Genomic DNA, 24,783 nt, shown 5'->3' with positions numbered 1-24,783 from the left:
TTACTCAAAAGCATTTCATGAAACCTTAAATGAAAAGAAATAAAGCTTAATAAGAGAAGTAAAGATAATTATCCCTTGATAAACACTAGCAATGAATGGGTTTGATACTTTATTTTTTTTTTGTCTAGTTTCTGTGAGTCTTTTTCTAATAACTGTGAAACAATAAAATGAAATTACGGCACTTTATAACACTCATGAAATAATAAATATAGGAGATTTAATTTTAGCTTTCCTGCCAGCAGGCATCTTTCATAATCTATCTGCATACACAAGAGGGAGACAGGATTGATTTTAAAACAGATGAAATTGATAGCCTCCACAAAATGCATAAAATACTACTTTCACTTTATTTTGGGTGGAGTAAGGAGATGGTAAATTAATGGAATGCATAAAACAACATTTGAAGAAACCACATGTAGCAAAACACATTTCAAGGGAGTCATTAACAAAAGTATGACTTTTGGAGCACAAGTTTGACAGAAAACAAAGCAAAGTGAATATATATATTTTGGAGTGTTTGGAGCTTGAACAATCTAAATGTGAGATCAGATCTTTCCTGTTTACTAGTTTTGTGATGCTGAGCCATAATCTCTGTTGGTTTAAACCCCAAGATCTTCAGAATAACTAGATAGATATAGATGTGTAGATATACAAATACATACTAAATAAATACTTGCAATTTTCAGTGGTATTTATTTGAACCGGTCTTGAGGTCTACAAAGCAAAAAATACTTTATTTCTATTGTATTTGTTGGGTTTTATTGTTATTGTTGTATGTTTATGAAGTGGCTTAAAGCAACACACTATACATGATTCCTAAATGGGTCAATATAATAGACAAATCTATTGCTCTAATATTGGAATAACTATTCCTGTGATAACTTACAAGTACTTTATTTGTCAAGGGTGACAGAAGGATCCATACTTCACTCTTCCCCATGGGAATCTGTGGGTTAATTAAAAAAAAATTAACTGGAATCATCATATAGAAACACATTCTACCTAAACCTTTCAAAGTTTTACTTGCAGTTCTATACGTATTGACTGGGACTCTTGCATGGTTACGAATTTCACGTTTTATTCTGGCCCCTAATTTAATTGAGTTTGATTATCTACAGAGAAAATGGTGTAAAAGATTGTTTAAAGTCTTGGGCTATTACAGACTGATATATTTTTATTGTATTTTCAACCTACAGAATACTGGATAAGAATTTAGGATGGGAGCCAGGTAGGAAACCTGAATACGCTTGTTTCCATTTGTTCATAAAAGCCATGATGATGAGCAGGTTTTTTAAAGAAAGTCAAATTGACTCTAGGTAGTAAGAGATTTTAAGCCTAGGTTTTGTGTTTGTGACGTAAATTGGATACAATCTGGTACCAGAGGATCTGAGATAATATTGGGAAGACAGAGAAGCTAATGGTAACATTGCTGTAACCATTAAGCTATGTAGACACGCACCTTCACACAGAGGCTGAGAAAGTCTTCCAATCTTTTAAAGATGCAAATGGAGTTTTAGAGGATAGCATTATTCAAAGTGAGTTTTTCACAGAAACTTGTGCTGTAGCATGCCAATATATGATGTGGTTTGGGGTGTGTGTGTGTGTGTGTGTGTGTGTGACCTAATAAGATTGGGAGACATTAAATTATACAAAATTAAGCATGATCTTTTGTTTGTTTTGTTTTACTACAAGTTTCTCTTGCATTTAGAAATACATATGAATTCCCAAGGAAATTATATGTTATCTTGAGTTTGCCAAGGATAGTTGACTATAAAATCTTTCAAATTTCCTTCAGAGAAAATTATAAAATTTGTGGGAGATGGGACCCAGTTGGAAAAATCTTGCCCTTGGAGGATACACAATGGAACATATTTTCAATATAGGAATTACTGTTTATAATCCTAAGGAGGTATCAGGAGATATTTCCACAAAGCAATAGAGTCATGGTGAAGAAGAGATAAGATTGAAAAGGGGGTTGATTCTTCTAAGCTATGTGGAAAACTGTGAATTTTATCCTACTAATGAAAATGAACTATAGATTTTTAAATCAGGGTAAGAGATGGAGTGGTTTGTATTTAATATTGATAATTTCAGTAGCATACAAAGTACACATCAGATATTCAGAGTCCACCAAAAGAATGCAAGAGGCAGAAGAAACTGGAAAATCCAAACTTTGTATAGACACATTCTTCTGGAATCCTAGCGTTGTATTGGTTTATTTCAACTTAGTTTCAGTAAAGGTAAAGTGAATGAAAAACCCAACGCTGAAAAAAATGTTGGAAGTTCTACAATGCATTTATGAAGGCAGAGTCCCAAATTCTACCCAGAGGACTGAGGACTTCATTTAGTGTGTCAATAAGATTAGAACCTCATCTACTTCCTCCTGCTATATTTCATATATGTCAGAACTGCAAGCTACATGCTCTGAATAGCCACCTAATAAATTTTAAGGCAAGGATGTTTCAGGCCAAAAAAAAAAAAAAAAAATGGTGAGCTCATTAAACATGTTGAATGGGTAGGGAATAAAAATCTTGGTAGTGACTGGAATGCCATGCAAATTGTTCAAAAATATCCAGACAATATATTTTGATTAGATATGAACTGTGAATATATTTGTACTACATTATACAGTTTTGAAATAATTGGGTTATTGTATAGATTTTGATAAAATTTCTTAATTACCTATATTCCCCCCTTTCAATTAATCATCATTGTTATAACTTGATTTGTCTTGCATGCCTAATTTCTATTTTTAAGCACCCTTCTTTAAGGCTCTTAATGTATTTTGTTTTGTTTTATTCAGTTATGGACATCATTGATAATTTGATAAAAGCTATGACCTTTCCCCTCATAAATGCGCATATGTAAATAATTTCATACTATTTCATTTTCGAGTTGAGGAATGACAGCCATATAAAGCTCATTCATGGATCATTCCTTTCTTTCCCAAGTTGAAAACTACTCTAAGAGATAGATGTTAATATTTCAGGAAAGTTAATGTGATCATCAGAAATAAAGTGGCAATAATAATAGAATTAATAGAAAGCCAAACATTATGCTGTTCCTTCTTCATCGACCGTAACTTCCTTTCCTTTCCTTCACTCCCTTTCTATCACCTTACAATTCATATCATTATAGAAGGATTTAGAGAAAAGGGAAACTAAGTTTTACCTGAGAAAGTGACAGTGTGGTTCAATTGAAGATACCATGCTGTTTATTATTGCTGGATCTTCCTATAGCAAGAAGCCTTGGAAAACATTCCAAAAGTTACAACAGAATAGGGTTTTCCCACCTTGTCCATATATAGAAAGAACTATTTCTTTTAAATGTTCACTTGGGTGTGCATTTTACTGGTCAGAATCAATCAAGAATCTTCAGACTGCTGAAGCAAAGCAAGCAAGGATGGATGGGTCATGCTTACACACACTCCAAAATATTGAAGGTCTAAGTGCCAATTTAATAGAAATACATATATAGAAATTATAAATATCTACAAGGTTTTGAGGATGCCTGGCATATTGGGGACAATGGGTACAGAGAATTTGTAACTAGGCTTATCTGGGATCAGACGTTTTATACACACTCACACACACATATACACACACATGTACATACACACATGTATGTGTGTATATATACATATGTAGTATATACTTTATATAATTTGAATGTATATAATACATTAGATGTATCACAGTGCTGATAAGTTTCTTAGTATTTACCTCTCAAGGTATTGTGAGGATAAAAGATGATGCAAAAATGTACCTGCCATCGCTTATTTATTATTCATCCATTACTTCATTTAGCCAATAGTTATTAAATAGTTGCCATGTGCCACATGTTATTCTAATAGCAGTGAGGGGGAAAATCTCATATATGATTACTCCTGACACGTAAGGTCATATTGATAAATATTATCTACAGGAACTCATGGAAGAGGTTCTAATGGATCCTATGATACAGCTATGCTTGTTAACAGATCAGATCATCAAAAATGTATTTCTTTGCAGACTGCTTGACCTTTCAAAAGTTAATAATGGCAGTGATATTCTGCTACTATAAAATATTTTTGAGTTAATGTAAAATAGTCCAAAATAAAGTTTAGTATACTCTGTTAAAAACAATCTAATTTAGATTTAGAATTTTTGATAAACAATGAAATATTTTTAAGGATCAGAATTATACTATAGCACACAATTGTTTTCTAGTTTCATGTCTTAGAATGTTTATTCAATTTCAAATCTGTAGTCTCAAGAAACAGAACAGAGTCTGCTCCTCTCAAAATCCAAGCATGGTTCTGGAATTCTTTTCCTTATCCCAACATCCCAGATATGCTTTGTTTTCTCTAATAAAGACGTATATTTTGCCTTCAGCTTTCCTTAACATTGAAAATATTTCAACAATAAATTATGAAACATTAGATTTTTCAGTTGCATACTAACTTTATTAGTAGAAGGGAAAATATTTAAGCTTAACATTAGATGCATATTTCTAAGAATTTATGACTGCTCCAGAAATTTTTATATAATTCCCATGAAATGAAATTACTTGAAAAATCAGCTGAGGTCATGGTAGCTCACAGTGGACCCTACATGGTCTCCAGTTGCCATCTACTCGGTATGTCAATACAATCTGCCTCTGTGGAGGTACACTTCTTTGACCAAATCTGTTCTTTTTCTTTCACTGTTTAAAGCTAAGTGCATTCAAAAGTTATTTCATCAGTGAAAACTTTAGCCTCATTAGTATGGATATCTTAATGCATTTTAATGGTATAAAGTCCTTCAAGTGACCTACTTGGCATCTACTTTTAGATAAAATGCCAAAGCAGGGGCTATCTGTATTGAAGTGTCAAATGTGGTTTAACCAAAAATCTTAATCATAACCAGTTTATGGGATATTTGGAAGAAAATGTAATAATTCACCAGTTCAACCACCTTCTTCCCAACATGTAATGCACTGAGCTTGACATGAGCTTGACAATATAAAGCCTCTTAATGAATTGTGAGGAGAGAATTATGAACATGAATCTTTTCCACTGGCTCAAAACAGTGGTTCTCATATTTGTGTGTACACCAGAATTACCCAGAAGGCTGTTTGAAATACTGATTGCTGAGTTATAATCTGAGACTTTTTAGTCAGTGGTTCTAGTGGCTCAATAAATTGCTTATCTAATGAGTTCCTGGCTAAAATAAATGGTGGAAAAATGTATTAAATTTTGGTGTGATGTTTAGACCAAACTTCTGAGATGTGATGTGGCAGGTAGTTATGCTTCTTTGCTACAGGTAAGCTATATCATTGTATCTTTTGTTTTGGCCATGGTGGCTTAGCTAATCAAATGACTCTCCTGTAGATGCAACAGCAGGTATGAGCCATTTTCACGCAGATTACTTGAAAATAGTATGAATGGTATTAATTATGGGAGCTTTATCCACTAAGTGTACTGTAGGAAAGCATTTAATTATGACTGTTCTCTACTAGAGAAAACCAAGACATCTTCTCTTCATTTGCCCTTATTCTCCATATGCACTCACACATTTCAGGAGTTAAATCTTCAATGGTTGCACCTGGGGCTAGAAGTTCTATAGAGAGAAGTCTGGGTAAATGGAGAAGGAGCTGCTACATTTGCTCACAAGCAATGTTTTTCTCTCTTCTTTATAATTGCCTGAAAGAAGGCTCTTGTCAAAGATAGTCATTCCCTTGACTTTTTAACATGAAAATCCAGCACAGCTGTTCCGAGGTGAAGTGGTCAACTCATACTTTTCTGTTAAGTATTTTTACTCGCAGGCTGTCCAAAGGAGTTATCCATGTTTCAAATTTAGACCCCTTGTACTTTAACTCATGTTGATTTTTGTGCAACAAGTACCCTAGGGCCTTTCTCTACACTTAAATGTCAAGGCAAATATGCTATGTGTTTAGGTACAGTAAATATAATTGCATTCTCCTTTAATCTGATCATGTTGGGTCATTGAGTAACAGAGTTGTTACATTTATAAAAGATTTATCAAAGTGCCAGATCATCAATAAATAACAATGGCCCTAATAAATACAATAATAATAATGATATGATGACTAACATTTTATTGAACATTGACTAGAAACCAGAAACTGTCAAAAGATTTATATGAATTGAAATCCATAATCAAAACACACCTATGAGAAAAGATGGTCTTTGCATTTGTATTTCTGGCATACAAGAAACTGAAGTTTCAGAGACTTAAGTAACTCCCTCAATGTCACACAATGAGCCACAAATAGAGCTGTGACTTTTATCTTATCTGGGAAGCTTAACTCCAGAGTCCTTTCTCTTGATGACTATCTCACTGTCTTAAACTATAACATGAGTTATATTTTAAATTATTTTAAGTTATTTTGTCACTCAAGCTAAGAATAATTATAATTATTTATAAGACATTATAACTAGACAAAAAAGTCCTTAACAAAAATCAAACACTTACAAAGTAAGATTATGTTCCATTTTAAAAAGGGAGACCTAGAAATTAAAAAAAAAGTATTTTATTTTTGCCTGAAGTAAATTGAATGAATTGCCTATCATATAACATGTGCTTGATACAATGCAAAGCCCCATAGCTGCTAAAAGTTCTGAAATTGTGGTTCTTACACTTGAGTGGTAAGTTAGAAAGCAAAGATGACCCTTCTCAAAATGAATTGTTTTTTTTTCTCTTTAATAACATTTCAAAGTTCAATGGGACGTAATTGTTCACACAGACACAAAAGCATTGACATCATTATTATATCCTCGAAATATCATAAACCTGAGAACATTTCACTGTTAACTACTTTTTATAGTAAATCTATTATCACAATAGGAGTATACATTCAAACTTTTCCTACATTAGCTCTTGTCCAACTTGTCACATTTAACTAGCAATATCACAGAATCATAAATACAAATTATTAAGATAATTATCTGACATCCCAAGAAACAACTTTAGCATTAAGTTAATGTAGCTTTACAAATGAAACAAGCACATTTAATAAGCACGGATTCCAAGTACCTCTATCTATCCAAACATTTCTCTGCACTGTGGTAATTCTAATCCTTATAATTTATTCATCTCAGGATACACTCCAAAGCATTGTTTGCATATGTTATCCACTAGCTTTAAAAAACAGTATTCATTACTGGGAGGGAACAGAAGCAATTCATCAGAGAGGTTTGTTGCAGTGATGTTTGTGCTGAGGAACACTATTTGGCAAACATTTATAACCTGATGAGTAAAAGAGTTGTGAGGATTCAAGATTTAAGCCATTTACCTCAAAGATCCTCCCAAGAACCACACTGCAATCACTGTAACAATTCCAAATCTCATTCTAGATGCCCGTAAATACTCAAATTGGAAAGAAACCTGTAATTGCCCAGTGGATATTTCAAATACACTTAACTTTGCTATTTCAAGCCACAGACACCAAATGGACACAAAGGTAATGCTCTTAATTTTCATCAACTTATCAAAGCTGAGGTTTTAAAGTAATGGATTTTTCTCCTTATTCTTGGCACAAACCATCCATGACAATTTAGAAAGCTGAAAAAGAGTCTTTGAGCCAAAGTATCAGACCACAAAAAGAATGTCACTAAGCTTTTACCGATGGTAGGAGCCTCTGAAATCATCAGAAATGCTGACGTCAAGTTTTATGTTTCAGGTCATTCAAACTGTTAGCGCCATGGACAAAGATGATCCCAAAAACGGACATTATTTCTTATACAGTCTCCTTCCAGAAATGGTCAACAATCCGAATTTCACCATCAAGAAAAATGAAGGTAAATATATTAGCTTTGTGAAACAGAGTACAATATAAATTGGAAAATAGGATGCAATTTCATAACATAACTGAAAATTATCATTAAAATAATTTTTGTTCAACCATGAGCACTTGAAATTCAGCTTATCAGTAAAATGGCATGGTAATTACCTTACTTCCTATTTTCAATATTTAAACAATAGATAAGAACTTTGTTAATGTAAAAAGTTAATTTTTTCCCGGGAAATACCTCAATCACCTTACTTTAAAAAATGAAGAGTAAAATGTAACCCCTGTGAAAGCTTCCAGGTATTTTGAGATTCTGAGATATCCCTAAGAGGGGGAATTGGCTTACACTTTGTAGTTGTTAAGTTTTAATTGAATGTTTACCACGTCTTTAGGGAAAGCTATTCTAATTTTGCCTGGTTTGTGAGTACGCATTAAAGGTTATTTGTTTTAAGCCTGTACCAACTTTAAAAAGAACAATTAGTTCAGAAAATCCTCTTTGAAGGGCATTTCTTATCTGTATTATTTTGGAGCTAATATGAACTGATTTATTGTTAAGTCTTTCGCTCACTGAGCACATTTAATCCATTTCATTAGATTTTCTGAGGACCAACCTTGGATTACTGTTTTCTTTAACTATATTATTTATTACTTATGAAAGCCATAGATTATTGTTTAAAGTCTATCTCATTTGAAAATTTTTGTTTCCTAAGCTGCTATATATTAAAAAAAGTTTTAAACTCGATTTTTGTTCAAATGTATTTAAGTCTTAGTTGCAGCTGTTTTAGAATGATTAGCAAAATATAAGCAATGTCTCAGGCTTTTTTCTGGCTTCACTACAGGTATCTGTTTAGGTCTCTCAGTGGTCTGTATACAAGCTATACTCAGAATAGTAAAATTTGATTAATGATACCTGTTTGTATTGTTTGCAATATTCTATTTAAAGGGATAGTGAATCTTGATAAAATTTCCTTTATGAAGTAAAATAACATTTTATGGCTAAATATATTATGGCCTTGCCTTTGAACAAAATGCTACATAGTTCTTTGGGGATGCTTTGATAAATGTGGATGAATCACAAAAAGGAAATGACAGTCATTATATAGATATTACTAATTTAGCTGACTTCCACTATTATAAACACTAAGGAGACAAAACCTTTTCTGTCTCCTCAATAATGGAGTATTCATTTGTTAGCCACCCTTGATTGGAAACTGTAATCCAAGTACATTGTCATTGTTTATTTATTAGCATCTCCAATATTTTTTAATGGAAATCATATGAATATTTCTAACACAAATCCTCCTTAGAAACCCCAAACTGAACTGGAAGTCTGTGCATAAGTGTGGTCCATGTTTATTCTGATTTTGAACTAGTAAGTGTCAGGCATTATTTTTGCATATAAAATGCACAGCATTTAAAATTCTCTATGAAGAAGTTATTTCCCATTCCAAATATTCTGAGATCCTTAGTGTTTCCTGTAAATTTTGTAATTTCAGGATACACTTGTTGTGTGGCCCTAGAAGGCATCACATAAGGTATTGGGTGAATGGGAAGATATTATTGGGTACCAAGGAAAGTCTAATTTTGACACGTATTTATTATGCCCTAATATTTTTAAAGAGGAGATTTAATTCTACAATAAATGAATTCTATGTGTTTTCTTGAATTTTGGAATTAGTAGAAAGTAAAAGTTTAAATATTTAGAATACCTCATTCTGCTTCATCACACATTATGATAAACCGTGTAATAGAATATTTAATGTCATGTGGATTATCTGTTTTATTTTGAAACTGGAAAATAGAAGTTAAAATTATGATCTATCTTATAGGTTTTTCATATTATTTTGTTTTGTAAATTTTTTAAAGATGTCAGTTATTATTGAAAAATGACTTGAAACAGAAAGAGTACTCCATACATCATGATTGCTTATTTTAGACTGTGTTTATTTGTTTTACAAAGAGCGACCATGTAATTTATTGTTTCTACTGGGACATGTTTTAAAGTGAGAGGGGTCGCTGCTTATATTTATGTCTGAAAAACACCATAAACCAGGACTGCCTTATGGAAAGTAGGACTTATGTTCACTGTGATTTTGGATTTAGGGTCCAAATATTCAACATCTCCTTCACAAAATAAATCATGAAACCACAGGTTTGAAATAGATATATAAAATTTATACTCTATGTTCCTCTTCCTAGATCAGAAATCCATGAGTTTTGCTTCATAGACCACTACTTACTTGGCACCTGAATAGGTACTGTAAAACAGAAAAAAATGGGCTTGTCTTAATATGTAGAAACAAAATAATGAAAAGAAGCTGTAAAAAATGTTGGAGATATATATATATATATTTTTTCCTTCTTAAGATGAATTTTAAAATGGTCAGTATCTGATGCTTATCCACTGAGAGCAGTATGAGTTACAGGTTCCAGCCTGCCAGAAAAATGTGAAAATGTTGAGAGAGCTAATACAATCAAATCTATAGTTGATGAATAAGTTTCTCTCACATTTAATTTGATCTTTAAGGGAGATGATTTCAGTATTTGGCATTTTGTAAGGAACTTGCCACCATATATTTCAATTGAAAATTATTGTAATTTTTCTTGTCTCTTATATGGATTGGTCCTAATGCAATTTCTATCAATTAATTCACAATAAAAGACAAAATGAGATAGAAATGAGCTCTCTCTTGTCTCCTACACAGTTGAATTATTTCACAAATAATTCTACTAAATATGTGAGAATCATATTTCTGCCAGAACAGGAAAGCAAACTTCAATATAAATAAAGGTAGACGTAAAGGTCAAAAATACAGTGAACAATTTATACCACACGTTCACACCAAAAAATCAAAGCACCTTGAATATGGTCAAGATATTGATTTCTTCATCTTCCAGTTGGCTGAATTTGTAAGCAGAGAGTTTTGTTGACCACATTTCAGTTTTGGCCTCAATTTTCACCATGGAAATGGAAAATAGCTAACAATTAAATATAACAAGACAGGGAAGAAAAAAAGGGACCTTTTAGAGATTCTAAAATATCTTGTTTGCAGGAAATTTGAGGTCTCCAGAAAACTACTCTTCCTCAGCCTGAACACTGTAGGTAAAAAATGTGATTCGAATTGCCAGAGCACCGTCTGGTGAAGTGGGAGCCCTCATGGTTTATACCGCAATTTTTAAATCATGTGTGTAGAGAAATGAGAGAAAATACAAATCTCTGCTCTCTAAGGAGAGCCTATGGTAAGATGAGAAATAGACAGTGGACCTGGATTTAGTTATAGTTTGGTTATATTTAACCGAGCAGGAGAACCATAGTACCTGATGTTACCAATTTGTTCTTCCTTCTTAATGTCTTCTCATTGACTGAAATATTGTTGATAAGGAACTTACTTTAAATGCACACTTTTGATAATTAATTTGAATAATGTAGATGCTAACCATTACTTTGGAATAAACATGCCTCGTGTTACCTCATTGTCCATAATATAGTTACCTGTATAGAGTATAATTTATGCATTGTCTGATGGATTTCTGTCTCAACCGAGTGGCCTAGTTCAAATGGTATACAGTTTATTTATTTTTATCTTCTGGAAGTATGGAATACTCTTATTTTAAGCAAATCCTTTTAAGCCTCAGTTTTCTAATCTGTAACACCAGGATAAAATACCTGCCTCATAGTTGTGCTATGATGGATATGTGTGAACTAGGACTTAGACAGCAATTGGCACAATGCCTGGCATATAGAAAAACATGCAACAATAAGTGGGATGAGGTCCCTTTATATGAATTCATTAATTCCTTCTCATACTATATTATATCTCCTCTGGCTTATCATTCTCAGCCAGGTCTCTTTGAAGCTTTAAATCTTCAGAATTATAAATCTTGTGCAGTAATTTTGAACGTGGCTTCATCAATAGCTGGGAAAACACTGATCTTCACTAGAATGCATTGCAAAAACATCTGCTTGTACAGTAACTGCAATGTGTTGCATTCTAAAGGGTATTAAAATAGAAAGACAAAATAAAAAGAAGGAGGAAGAGGATGAGGACCAACTATGAAAGTATTTATCAGCCACAGAAATAGCTGCAGGATTCCTGCATATGGTTTTGAATATGATGACTTTTTTTTTTTTTAACCTCTCTATAGCTCCATTGCCAAAACGAAACTCAGGTTTCTCCACACAATGGTAGCTTCCAATTGTTGGGATCACTTTCAATTCTAGCATATAAAATTGTTCTAAATTGCCTCCAAACTTCCATCCCTCCCTGCAAACACACATACTCTGTGGGAACCATTTACATAGCTGGAAAATTACAGACAGCCTTCCTTTGCATTTTTGACTACCATCAGCCTATCTCAAACTTCCCTTGTTGCAAAACCAAAATTTGCTGCCTGAAAGTGGAAGTGGATTTTCCTGATTCCCATGCCAGCCAGAGCTGACGCTCTGTCCTTCCTCTTTTCTCCAGCTGAATCTTCAGGAATACATTTTCTGTATTCAGGATGTAGGTTTCAAGGCAGACAGAGTCATTCTGTCCTCTGCCTTAAGCCAGGTGTACCTAGCCAGGCTGGATTGTACTTGAAGGACCTACCTGCTGATATATATAGCAAGGAGGGCCACCTTGCTAAGCCAATTGTCCTTTTTCTGGCCACCTGAGTCTTCCTTAAGTTCTGCTATTACAATAGGCTGCTTTGGAACCAACAGAAGGCTTTCCTAAAAGAAACCACTCTTTGTTCAAGTGGCCTTTATAAAAACATCCATACCCTTAGCTTCAGCAGAACCATTATTATTGGGTTTCCCAGGCAAGCATGCCCAAACAACAAGCAAAATTGTGTACTTGCATGAGTATGATAGTTAATATCTTAATATATTTCCATTATGATTGTATTGTCTGTTCCGCTCACATAGTGGACTTTTTCAAAGCACAACACACAGCACCAAACGTTGACTGGAAGTGTTTTCCATATAAGTTGTCTACTATTACCTGTATGAAGCATGGGACATTTCTTCAATGTTGAATCATAAAAGGTAGTGCTCAATTTGCATGAAACAGGAGGTGTGACAGATCATAGATATGGAGAACAGCACTATGCATATATGATCCAAAAAGGCTTCCGATTCAGTAATTTATAATTTATTGTTTACACTTCCAGCAATGTGCTGTTGATAAAAAGACATTTATGTTTCATTTTGTCGCCTAAACTGTAATTAAGGGCGACGTGCAAGCTAAGAAAAATAGATAAAACAGATTTGTGTTTCCAGTTTCTAAGTTGCATATGACTGTACACTTAGTGTCACAAGACAAGGAGGTTTTCTTCGCTTGGGTAGTTTTTGTAAAACTCTTGTTATTTTGTAGTTTTCATATTTTCATTTTCTTTTTAAAATTGTAATTTAAGAGTACCTGCAGAAGTGAACAATTTTCTTTATACATGTTGAAAAATCCTGAAATTATTACTCTGGTCAGACATAGCACTGCTGTGGGTATCTATTTTTCAGTGTATGTTATGGAAAATAATTTAGTTCTGAGATTACTGACCACTAGGATATAATTCAGACACATAGCATAGATTTTATAGTTTATAGGTGTGGTTGTCAAAATGCTATTCAAAGTTTTGAATTGCATCAGACCTTTTCTGTCAATCTGCTAGCAAACATTTCCAGCCTTTACAGAGCTGTCTAATTCTGAAGAAAATAAATTGGTACATGCTTAGTTATCTTAAAGATGCCTTCATGCATAGAATCTTTCCTTTGAGTACCTTGCTTTCTGAGACTGTTGCCCCAAATCCTTATACAAAATAATAAAGGAAGAATATAAAGAATTATTTAGAAAAAATGTTTTTCATTTAGACAGTCTTGTCCATACCACTTTGTTGTTTGTTTCATTAAATAATAATGTTATTTACTGATTTATCTTTTACTTACAAGCATAAAAATCAGTCTTGGGATTTTGTGGATATTAAACAAACATAACTGTCCTTTGGAAAGCACAACCAAATATTAAAATTGAATGTGGAAACAAAATGATCTGTCAGTCTATGCAAATTCTTTTTTTTTTTTGAAAAAAGATATTAAACGTAGTTGACAATTATTTCAACTCATTACAGCACGGAAGTTTGCATTTTGGATTAATTTCAGCACTTTATAGATACAACATTGGGCATGCGTGGCATTCCATCTGCCGATATGACCTGAGTAACACCTACCAAGTGCTTCAGATCCCTCAGTTTATTAAAGAAGTAGATAGAGAAGGCAGAAAAATAATTTGGCAACAAAAAAGCAGGCACTCTGCATAGATAAACATGAAAAAAATTGTCTTGGGATGAATTAGAATGAAACATAAGGGAGAGACACTATGGAATATATAATAGCACAGGCTTTATAGTTTAGCTCTTCCGATTATGATCTATGGGAACCTGCAAGGTAATTGAATAATCTTGAACATTTGCCTGTATAATAATATTTATCCAATGTTGTTTTAAATAATAAAATATTAAGTAAAAAATTTAAATGGTACTGTACAAAATTCATTGACTGACGAATTGGTGATAATATTAGTTTCCTTCTCCTCTTCCTCTCTTTCTGTTAAAATTTAATGAACCTCTTGAATCTCATTTGTTCACCCAATGCAACAAATAAAAATATTAATAAGGAACCTAAATAAGGTATTTGGGAGATGATTAATGATATGCTCTTCCATTTTCCCTTACTCGATGGGCCAATGATTGAACATGTCTGCAAACATTGTCCATGAGTAAAGCACAGGGACAGGAGGAATGAGAAAGAGAAGTATTTGGGTAACTTAAGTGGTTATTTGAACATAATCATCATTACAGTAACCTAATCAAAGAATAAAAATGGAGAGTACCTAAAAATTGTTCTTTTTCACTTGGCTGGAGAGAGCATAGAGTTCTGTACACAGTGGCAAATGGAATATTTAAGAGTGACAGAATGACCAAATTTTTAAGCCAGGAGTATCTTAGTAAATACATAGCTTATGAAAGTCTTGTTTGCTAAATATAGAACTTCATATGTGCTTAAAAAGCAAAAATCACCAGGGCAATGAGATTGCATGTCTGTCTTCCTAACTTTATTTTCCATTATTCTCTTCTGTCTTCTGCGCCCTTATACGTGCTTTGGTTTGAACATGCCAAGCCAGTTACATTTTTTTTACACCTCTCCCTTCCCCTTTGAAATTCCCATACTCTGCTTTCTCCCTCTTCTATTTAGCCCATTTTAAATCATTCACAATAACTCAGGTATTGGTTCCCCTTATCTATGGGCAGAGCAAGTGGGTGGTTAACAGTTGCTGTAAAGTTTTTCCTCTTTGCTTTTCTCTGTAGGACAGTGTGGTAACTGCTAAGGCAAACACATGACTCAAGGAATGTTTTCCCCACTGTCTTCTGAGGTTATTAATAATGGATAGTATCTTTTTTTCCCTCATTCATTCATTCAATACATATTTATTTGGTGTCTATCATGTGCCAGGCACACCCTTAAGAATTAGAATTGGAAATAAAGCATTGAATTAAATAGACACAGGTTTTGCCCTTCTGTACAGTATATTTTTGTTTTCCTCAGGACTCTGTCTTATAACAGTTTGAAATCTTAGAGAGGAAACTATAATTTACAATGAAATGTGATAGAGTGGGGAAATTTACAGGTAAGTCTGAACAATATTATGATTTTGTGGGAATTATCACTTAGTCTAACTTCTATACTTTCACAAACAAAGTTTCCTTCTTAACCCAATTTTGTGAACCTGGCCTTACATAAAGAAGTGTTAAGATCTTCATGGATTCCATCATTCCCATTCCATCTTTAGGAAGCATTTGTCTGGTCAGAATGGTGATGTACATCTTTAATCGTGGACAGCTAATTCTCCCTCTGAGTTTCATATTGGTGTCCTTATTATGCCTGAGCTCAGATGAGGTATGTCGAACCATACTATTCGATGTCTTTATACTAGCAGGGTGAAAGAATGTCAGTAAGCCCTTTCCAAATGAACAGTGATCCATAGACATCACTGTCTTTTGTGATAAAGTACTGGCAGTGAACTGGGGCTGATGATTCCATTTTGCAGGCTTATTAGAAACCATTATACTTTTCATACAAGTTGCATTATGTGAGATTCATGCCTTTAGCAGCTCCCATGCATGGTTGTTTCAGATACCTGTCAGTTAATGGAGGTTTTAGCTCACTTTCAGTGTATAGTGTTTACTGAGGTCTCCTGGAAACTAGAGAATACTATTGTTTTGATTTCTGGCCATGACACTGGATTCATATTCCATCTGTTGCCTATTCTATCTGTTTGCTAATGTATCACCAAAATCAATGTGCTGATGCACTTTGTTGAGGAAGATAGTAATTGCCGTGCTTGGATCTTTTTGGGTTACTCATTGCCTTTGCTTTCATTCTAGTAGATTGCCTACTAGAATTTCCTTCCTCTATTGCTCAAGTATATTGTCCTCAGCCTTTTGAGGCTGTTTATCTTAGGGTGGTCTGAGAACAAGGTGATACTATACTGGTATGCTGAGCACAAACATCCTTCCCTGAATTTCATTCTTTGGCTTGGCCAGACAGTCATTGCTAGTTCCATCAAGGTCACACTGTGATTTACTTCTCCCTGGAACTCAGTTTTTTCTCTTACAAAATGAATGGGTTCATGCTAGGGAGCTAAAGGCTCATCTATCCCAACATACTGAGTGTTCAAACATGTGGTGTTAGAAGAAATATCACAAACGTTGAAATCAGACTAGTCCCAGGTCCACCAATTAACCAAGAAGTGACTTAGGACAAGACTTTTAACTTTCTGTAACAGACTCTAAGTGTTTGAAAATGTTGAAGCAAAAGCACAGTGATGAATAAATGAAAGAATGTAGGATAAATGCCAGGGAAGTTACCGTAATTTCTGTGGTACTTTATGTTCTTTCTCATTTTTTTTTAACTTTTAAAAATCATGGAAGTGATTTTTACTGTAGAAATTGCTATATAAAATATCTTCCTTATTAAAATATTGGGTAGTATTACTAAAAGATATGCTTCTAAAACATTGTAGCTTTTCTTTCTCAGTATCTTTGGGCAGAATTCTTGACAAATTAAATAATTAAATCATTCTCATAAAATAAAATAACTCAATAAACATATGACAAATGGTCCCAATAGTTCGTAATTTGGGAATATATTTCATTTAAGGCTGGAGACAAGGAAATATAAGCATTTAGCAAAGCTGTTTATTTGATGCCATTTTGATTTATCATAGAGATCTTTCAAAATGAGAAAGCTTTAGTAAACTTTTGCAGACATGAAACATCGCTATGTGTTTGTCAAAGTTAAAGGATATACTAGAATATAGTTTACTTAAAGGAGAACTAGGGATTGGCCAAAAAAGTTTTTAAAGACAAGTTTCATGAAATATTTTCTGTAAATACATAGGCCCTATGATCATAAGACCCTGCTTGATTCTCCAAAAGGAAATTAATGAGATAGTTTTTGGTATTTTGATGTGCTTATATCCTTTGTTGGTGTTTATTTGAGGCTTTTACAAACACACACAAACTCTGTTTAATAATGGGACTGGGAAGTATATTGATATCAATACATATAATATATATCAGTATTATGCATGAATTTTTTTTTTTTTTTTTTTTTTTTGAGATGGAGTCTGTCTCCAGGCTGGAGTGCAGTGGCACGATCTCGGTTCACTGCAAGCTTGGCCTCCCGGGTTCACGCCATTCTCCTGCCTCAGCCTCCCAAGTAGCTGGGACTACAGGTGCCCACCCACCACACCCGGCTAATTTTTTTGTATTTTTAGTAGAGATGGGGTTCCACCATGTTAGCCAGGATGGTCTCGATCTCCTGACCTCATGATCTGCCCATCTCGGCCTCCCAAAGTGCTGGGATTACAGGCGTGAGCCACCGTGCCCAGCCTTTTTTTTTTTTTTTAAATGGAGTCTGTCTCCCAAGCTGGAGTGCAGTGGCGTGATCTCGGCTCACTGCAAGCTCCACCTCCCGGGTTCACGCCATTCTCCTGCCTCAGCCTCCCGAGTAGCTGGGACTGCAGGTGCCCACCACCACGCCCGGCTAATTTTTTTGTATTTTTAGTAGAGACGGGTTTCACTGTGTTTGCCCGGATGGTCTCAATCTCCTGACCTCGTGATCGGCGCGCCTCGCCTGCCAAAGTGCTGGGATTACAGGCGTGAGTCACTGCGCCCAGCCCACATGAAAACATTTTATCAGTGCATAGTTTAAAATCTTAAGAAACAAAAAGTAACTTTGGCCATGTTTTGAAACATATATTGTGAGTCAATGTGAAACTTGCATTTGTTTTAAATGTTGGTAAGCTAAAGTTCTACAAAGAAAGTTTTAGAATGGGTAAGAGACAATTATCTAAAATTCCCTCTTTTCTCTCAAAGGAAGAAAATGGAAATATGTTCAGGTAATGAGAAGGAGTTCACATTTTGAGTAGGTAGGGAAGAAAGGAGAAGAAAAACTATCTCCCTATATTAACACTATTATAAGTTTTCTGTCTTCCTAAAATAAGTATGTATTTTATAATGTATTATATAATTTTCCCAAAGAATAATCTAGCTAACGTTACATTCCATAGATACATAATTTCTTGTAAAATAGTTTTTTCAGAAATATGAATTATGTTATAAATTAGGAAGCATGTTTACATATCTTAGATTTTATTAGGGAGTTTTGTAATTATTTTAAGACAAATTTATTTTCTATTACTCAGTATTGATTATATATCAAATTGCAAGAAAAATCAATGTCTAAAATTTATTAGGCACCTATTTATTTCACACAACTTACATTACTTCCACCTCTCCATTTATCTCTCTCTATAAATATTCAGGGTGACTATTATTATTGCCATGTTTCCAGATGAGAAAATTGAAGTTCAGATATAGTAAGTGACTTGCCAGGCAAAGAACACGGCTACCAAGCTGCTAAAGCTGCATTTTCCACAGCAGCACACACTGTTTCTTAAATCCTCGCAGTTTATTCCTAGAACATTTGCTCAGTAAGACTGTTCATATTTCATTTTATAATTTTCACAAGCTGTGCTTCCTTTCTGCAAACTATAGAAGGTCAGCAACCATCAACTAAGCATTAGAGAAGATTCTCATAATATTAGTTGTTGTAAAACTGAGTAACATTACAACAGAAAGATAGAAACAATCAAAATGATCTATTTCAGGTGTTACAGGTCTAGATCACAACATGATAATTGTACCGACTACTTCGTGAGCAGCAACTATATATCAATCATTATTTTTGACTTTATGTATCTCACCTTCACAACAGTCTTTGCAAGTCATTACAATGACACGGAGTCATTAAGAAATAAAGTATGACTTATTTTTCTTTTATTCCTTTTCTTTTCTTTTCTTTTCATTTTTTTTTTTTTTTTTTTTCTGAGTCGGAGTCTCGCTCTGTCGCCCAGGCTGGAGTGCAGTGGCGCGATCTCGGTTCACTGCAAGCTCCACCTCCCGGGTTCACGCCATTCTCCTGCTTCAGCCTCCTGAGTAGCTGGGAATACAGGCGCCTGCCACCACGCCCCGCTAATTTTTTGTATTTTTAGTAGAGACGGGGTTTCATCGTGTTAGCCAGGATGGTCTCGATCTCCTGACCTTGATCCGCCTGCCTCGGCCTCTCAAAGTGCTGAGATTACAGGCGTGAGCCACCGCGCCTGGCCAAGTATGACTTATTTTTCATGCTTAGGAAGACAACAGTGTCTCTTGTATTGGGCTAATAGTCCTGACTCAACATCGCACAACTTTCCGTTCTAAATTTAACGAAGGTATAGAAAAACATATAAATTGTTATAGATATAGAAGACACAAAAAATGAAAAGCATAAAAATTAAGACTGACAGTCAACATATGGCCAAAGTCTTGAAGGACTGTCAATTAGTTAAAACATCGAAATATCTAGAATAAAAAATACTAGCAATGACAACAACAATGGTGCATCCAAAGTAACCTTTCGTGGACATGGAGGAAATCTGCCTGCTGGAAAGTTAGTCAGAAGGCCTGGAGTGGCCCTTTGGTGAAAAAAATTGCACATCAACCAGAAAAGTTAAGTAACTAATTCTATATGGATGTCCTTTTGCTCTTCCTGTATCTTGCTAATGATTGAAACTCATTGAAATAAATTGGACAAAGGTATCTAGTGAATAACACTGGAAATTTGCAAAACTACCATTTAATCCTCATTATTCACATTTATTCTACATTATCCTATTTTAATGATCATGCATAATCACTCAAATGTACACAATGTATTAAGACAAAAGGGACACAGATTCATTATTAAACTTTTAAAATAAAAAGTATCTCAAATGCATTAAATGAAAAGGAAACATTTAGAAATATTTACTGTTTTCTGGAAATGAGAATTTTGTAGCACTGTGATTCCACATAAGCAATATTTATATACTTTTTAATAGTACTATATGAAATTTAAATGATTTAAAGTTAGGTACACAGAAATACAAGAGCCCTCACCTAGACCAGTGTATATTTCCCTGAATATCTCTGGGGATTTTATGTTCATAGAGAACAAAGTAGGGATTTCAATTGGGACGTTAGAAGTATACATCAAGGTAGTCTAGTGACCCATTTGCCACTGGGATAGGTCACTCCCAGTGGCCTGAAATCACAGCAGGTCAACACATTGCCTTTTCTGACCCAAAGCCCAAACTCTAATCTCATTCTTTCTTATTTTATTTATTCTTTTATTATTATTTTAAACTGTCATATTAACTGTACGTATTTGTGGGGTACAATCTAATATTTTTGATATGTGTGTACACCATGTAATGATCAAATCAGGGTAATTAGCACATATATCACTTCAAAGGTTTATTATTTATTTGTGTTGAGGACATTCGAAAACTGCTCTTCTAGCTATTTGAAAATATACAACAAATTGTTGTTTATTATGGCCACCCTATGGTGCAGTAGAACTCTACAACTTATTTCTGGTATCTAGGTGTACTTTTCTATCGATTAAAGAGCCTTTGGCTACCCATGCCACCATCTATCACTCCTACCAGTAACTTCTGTTCTGGTTCTACTTCCATGAGATCAACATTTTTAGCTTCTACATATAAGTGAGAAATCTTATACATTGTTATTGGGAATGGAAATTAATACAGCCCCTAGGGTAGACAGTACTGAGCTTCCTTAAAAAACTAAAAATAGGCCAGGTGTGGTGGCTCACGCCTGTAATCCCAGCACTTTGGTAGGCTGAGGTGGGGGGATCACGAGGTTAAGAGATGGAGACCGTCCTGGCCAACATGGTGAAACCCTGTCTCTATTAAAAATACAAAAATGACCTGGGCGTTGTGGCGCATGTCTGTAGTCCCAGCTACTCGGGAGGCTGAGGCAGGAGAATCGCTTGAACCCAGGAGGCAGAAGTTGCAGTGAGCCAAGAGCACGCCACTGCACTCCAGCCTGGGCGACAGAGTGAGACACCGTCTCAAAAAACAAACAAACAAAAAAAACTAAAAATAGATCTGATATATGATCCAATAATCCTGCTACTGGGTATATATCCAAAGGAAAGATAATCTGTACATCAAAGAGACATCTGCACTCTCATGTTTATTGCAGCAGTGTTCACAATAGCAGAAATACAGAATTAATCTCACACTTTAATATTTTAATGCCATCAAATATAAGATACTGTTAATGAGACATCAGTTTATGTCCAACTAAGAAAGAAAAACTGACAATTAAATACAATAAAACTTTAAGAAACTCTGATTTTGGGAACATTACAACATAAAATATATATATCTTAGAGTCAAAGAACTATAATATTTCAATTAATAAAGCACATTGGCTTATGAAAAGAAACAGAGAACAAGGACAAGAACTTCAGTACAAGAATAATGCTGGGTAGGCCGGGCACGGTGGCTCATGCCTGTAATCCCAACATTTTGGGAGGCCGAGGCAGGCAGATCACCTATGGTCAGGAGTTCAAGGCCAGCCTGGCCAACATGGTGAAACCCCCCTCTCTACTAAAAATATAAAAATTAACCAGGCGTGGTGGTGGGTGCCTGTAATCCCAACTACTTGAGAGGCCAAGGCACAATAATTGCTTGAACCCAGGAGGCAGTGGTTGCAGTGAGCCAAGATCGTGCCACTGTACTCCAGCCTGGGTGACAGGGCAAGACCCTGTCTCAAAATAAAATAAAATAAAATAAAAATAAAAAAGAATAATGATGAGTGAAAAGATTATGTTATGGAAATCAACACTCCACTGAAGTTAAAGTGTAGACAAACTGAAAAAATTGTAAGGAAGCAAAGGCAGCCATCATTTGGATTATATTACTCACTTGTTTAATTTCTTAATGCAGTGTCTTTAAAAGTAAGTGAAGTACCATTAACAAGGAGTTGCTTGTTCATTTTCTTCTTAAAAGCACAATTTCAAATGTTGAAATTGCAAAGTACGAATTTAAAATCCAATTCATGGCTGTGAAAGATTCTCCTGGAAATGCCTTATCAGGTTATGTTCTAGATCCTGTTTTTTAGACTAAAACATGGAGTTTTGCATCAAAGAACTTCTCTTACTAGGGCCCTTTCTTCTCAGAAGGGCGATGAGAATGAGCAAATGGTAGAGAACAGGAGGAAAGTAGCAGAGATTTTTAGTACCATAATTCAGGTGAACTGAATAGCAAAGTTGGTGGGGCTTCATGAAAGGAAGCTGGCACCAAATGGGAATGGAGTTTAAGGGGTTAAACTAGCTATATAAAACCAACCTGAAGTATATTCTAAATGGAGACCTTGAGAGGTATAAAAGGGTTCAAATAAATGAGGATTACATGGCAGCAGGAATTTCCAAACTGCAGGAAAACTTTTTACCCTTTGGGACATAAATATTCCCACTTCAACTCTCCTTCTCAAGAGCATCACCCAGCTAAGGTGCTTTTGTTATATGGGTGACGTATGGCTCCTTAGAAGAGCAAAGATGAAAAAACCAAAGAAAGATATGAGAGAAGTCATAAGTTGTTGGAGGAGATTCAGTGTAACTCAAGAAACAAAGGCCAAACCTGGTCGTGGAGATTAAGTGGATAGAGTTTACAATTTACTGGTTAATTCCTGGGTCCCTGCCAGCTCCAGTATTTTAGGTCCATTAGATGTTGTACTTACAGAAGCAAGGACACTCATATTGTAATGGGTCTGAGCCTCTTGATATATGGAATACATTTGTTTGTTTTCTTAGCAGCCTGAGGGGAAAAAAGAAGGATGCGGAGAAAAATTGGAGGAACTGGGGAACGCATGGTCTGTCACAGCTGTGATTATATTATCTGTGATCCCATACAATTCTTGTCTTTATTATGCTTCTAATACATAAAAGACTCTCGGAGGCAACATGATGAAAGTGAGTAGGGACAGAGACAAGCATACAAGACAAGGAAACCATTTCCCACAGATTGGGTTCTGTCTGTGCGCTCCATCACTTGCTAGCTAATCTTTTATAAGCTATTGCCACACTCAACCTTACTCTTCTCTTAAAATGGATACATCCAGGGATAATTTACAGCATTATGAGGATAAAAAAACACAAATAATTATACGTGGGCTCAAAGGGAAGATCAATATATGGAGTCTGTGATTAAAGAATGTGAGAGATTGTTAAATGAGTGAATACATTTCATGCAGCTTCACACAAAAGAGCTTTTTTCTTAGATGGAGAAAACTAAATGGAGAGAGTAAATACATTTATAAAACTTATATGTTAGAAGTGTCAGAAAATCCCACTCAGGCTATCTGCACTGTAAAGGGAAATTGATTCAAATAATAAAAAAGTCTAGTGTTTAAATGGCTTGTCTAATAACCAGATCCAGGTGCCTCAAGCATGTTGCATGAGCCTGTTTTTTGTTTGGTTGTTTTTCGTTTTTCCTATTTCTCTAATTTTCTCTATGTTGGCTTATCTGCCCTGCACATTCTCTCTACAGAGTGGAAACAAAAAAACTCCCCAAAAGGGGCCGGCCACAATGGCTCACGCCTGTTATCTCAGCACTTTGAGAAGCCAAGGCAGGCAGATCACTTGAGGCCACGAGTTCAAGACCTGCCTGGCCCAACCCGTCTCTACTAAAGATACAAAAATTAGCCAGATATGGTGGCACAGGCCTGCAATCCCAGCTACTCGGGAGGCTGAGACTTGAGACATGAGAATTGCTTGAGCTGGGGAGGTGGAGCTTGCAGTGAGCCGAGATGGCGCCACTGTACTCCAGTATGGGTGATAGGGCAAGACTCTGTCTCAAAAAAAAAAAAAAAAAAAAAAAAACTCTCCAAAAGTGTAGTTCTGACTGCATCTCATAGCTTGGTATTTGTGGATAAGAGATGTTCTCTATCCCAGGTTCCAAATCAATTCCTGAGTAAGGGTCTATGTTTGGCCTAGGTGGTGAACATGTGACCCAACTGAGCCATTCTCTGTCTGCATAAGGGCGACATGTTCTCAAAGCTGCTGTGTACAGTTGTGTGAGTGTTTCCTGTACAAGATGCTGGCCCTGGAAAGAGTGAACCCTGAAAACCAACCCACATGCCCATTGACAAGATAATAATCCCAGTGAGGGCTCCCTTGTCTTTTCAGAAAAGCATCATCTCAATGACAAGCCCCTAAGCCTATGAGGCCGTAGCTTCCCAGAGGTAAATCAATCTTTTATTTTATTTTTCTACAACTTTTATTTTAGGTTCAGAGTATTCGTGGCCAGGTGTTTTTACATGGGTAAATTGTGTGTTGCTGAGCTTTTATGTATGAATAATCCTGTTACCCAGGTAATGAGCATAGTATCTGAGAGGTAGTTTTCCAACACTTGCCGCCTCCTCTTCCTCCCCCTAGTAGTCCCCAGTGTCTATTGTTTCCTTCTTTGTGTCCATGTGTACTTCACTGTTTAGCTACTGCTCATAAGTGAGAACATGCAGTATTTGGTTTCCTGTCCCTGTGTTGATTCGTTTAGGATAATGGCCTCCAGCTGCATCCACGTTGCTGCA

General features: G+C 35.2%; 1 protein-coding gene across 2 annotated transcripts in view; it reads left to right on the top strand.

Annotated features, from left to right (window-relative positions):
* CDH8 (cadherin 8) overlaps positions 1 to 24,783 on the top strand; it is a 383,067-nt gene that overhangs the window by 309,076 nt on the left and 49,208 nt on the right. For both annotated transcript variants that reach the window (XM_054454633.2, XM_063655190.1), the window contains one exon: positions 7,663 to 7,780. In XM_054454633.2, coding sequence (XP_054310608.2) covers positions 7,663 to 7,780 — 118 coding nt within the window. The remainder of the gene's footprint in view (positions 1 to 7,662; positions 7,781 to 24,783) is intronic.

This window comes from Pongo pygmaeus, chromosome 18 (assembly GCF_028885625.2).
Source record: "Pongo pygmaeus isolate AG05252 chromosome 18, NHGRI_mPonPyg2-v2.0_pri, whole genome shotgun sequence".
Lineage (NCBI taxonomy): Eukaryota > Metazoa > Chordata > Mammalia > Primates > Hominidae > Pongo > Pongo pygmaeus.
The sequence above is the reverse complement of the archived record's forward strand: the minus strand, read 5'-3'. Positions and strand labels throughout refer to the sequence as shown.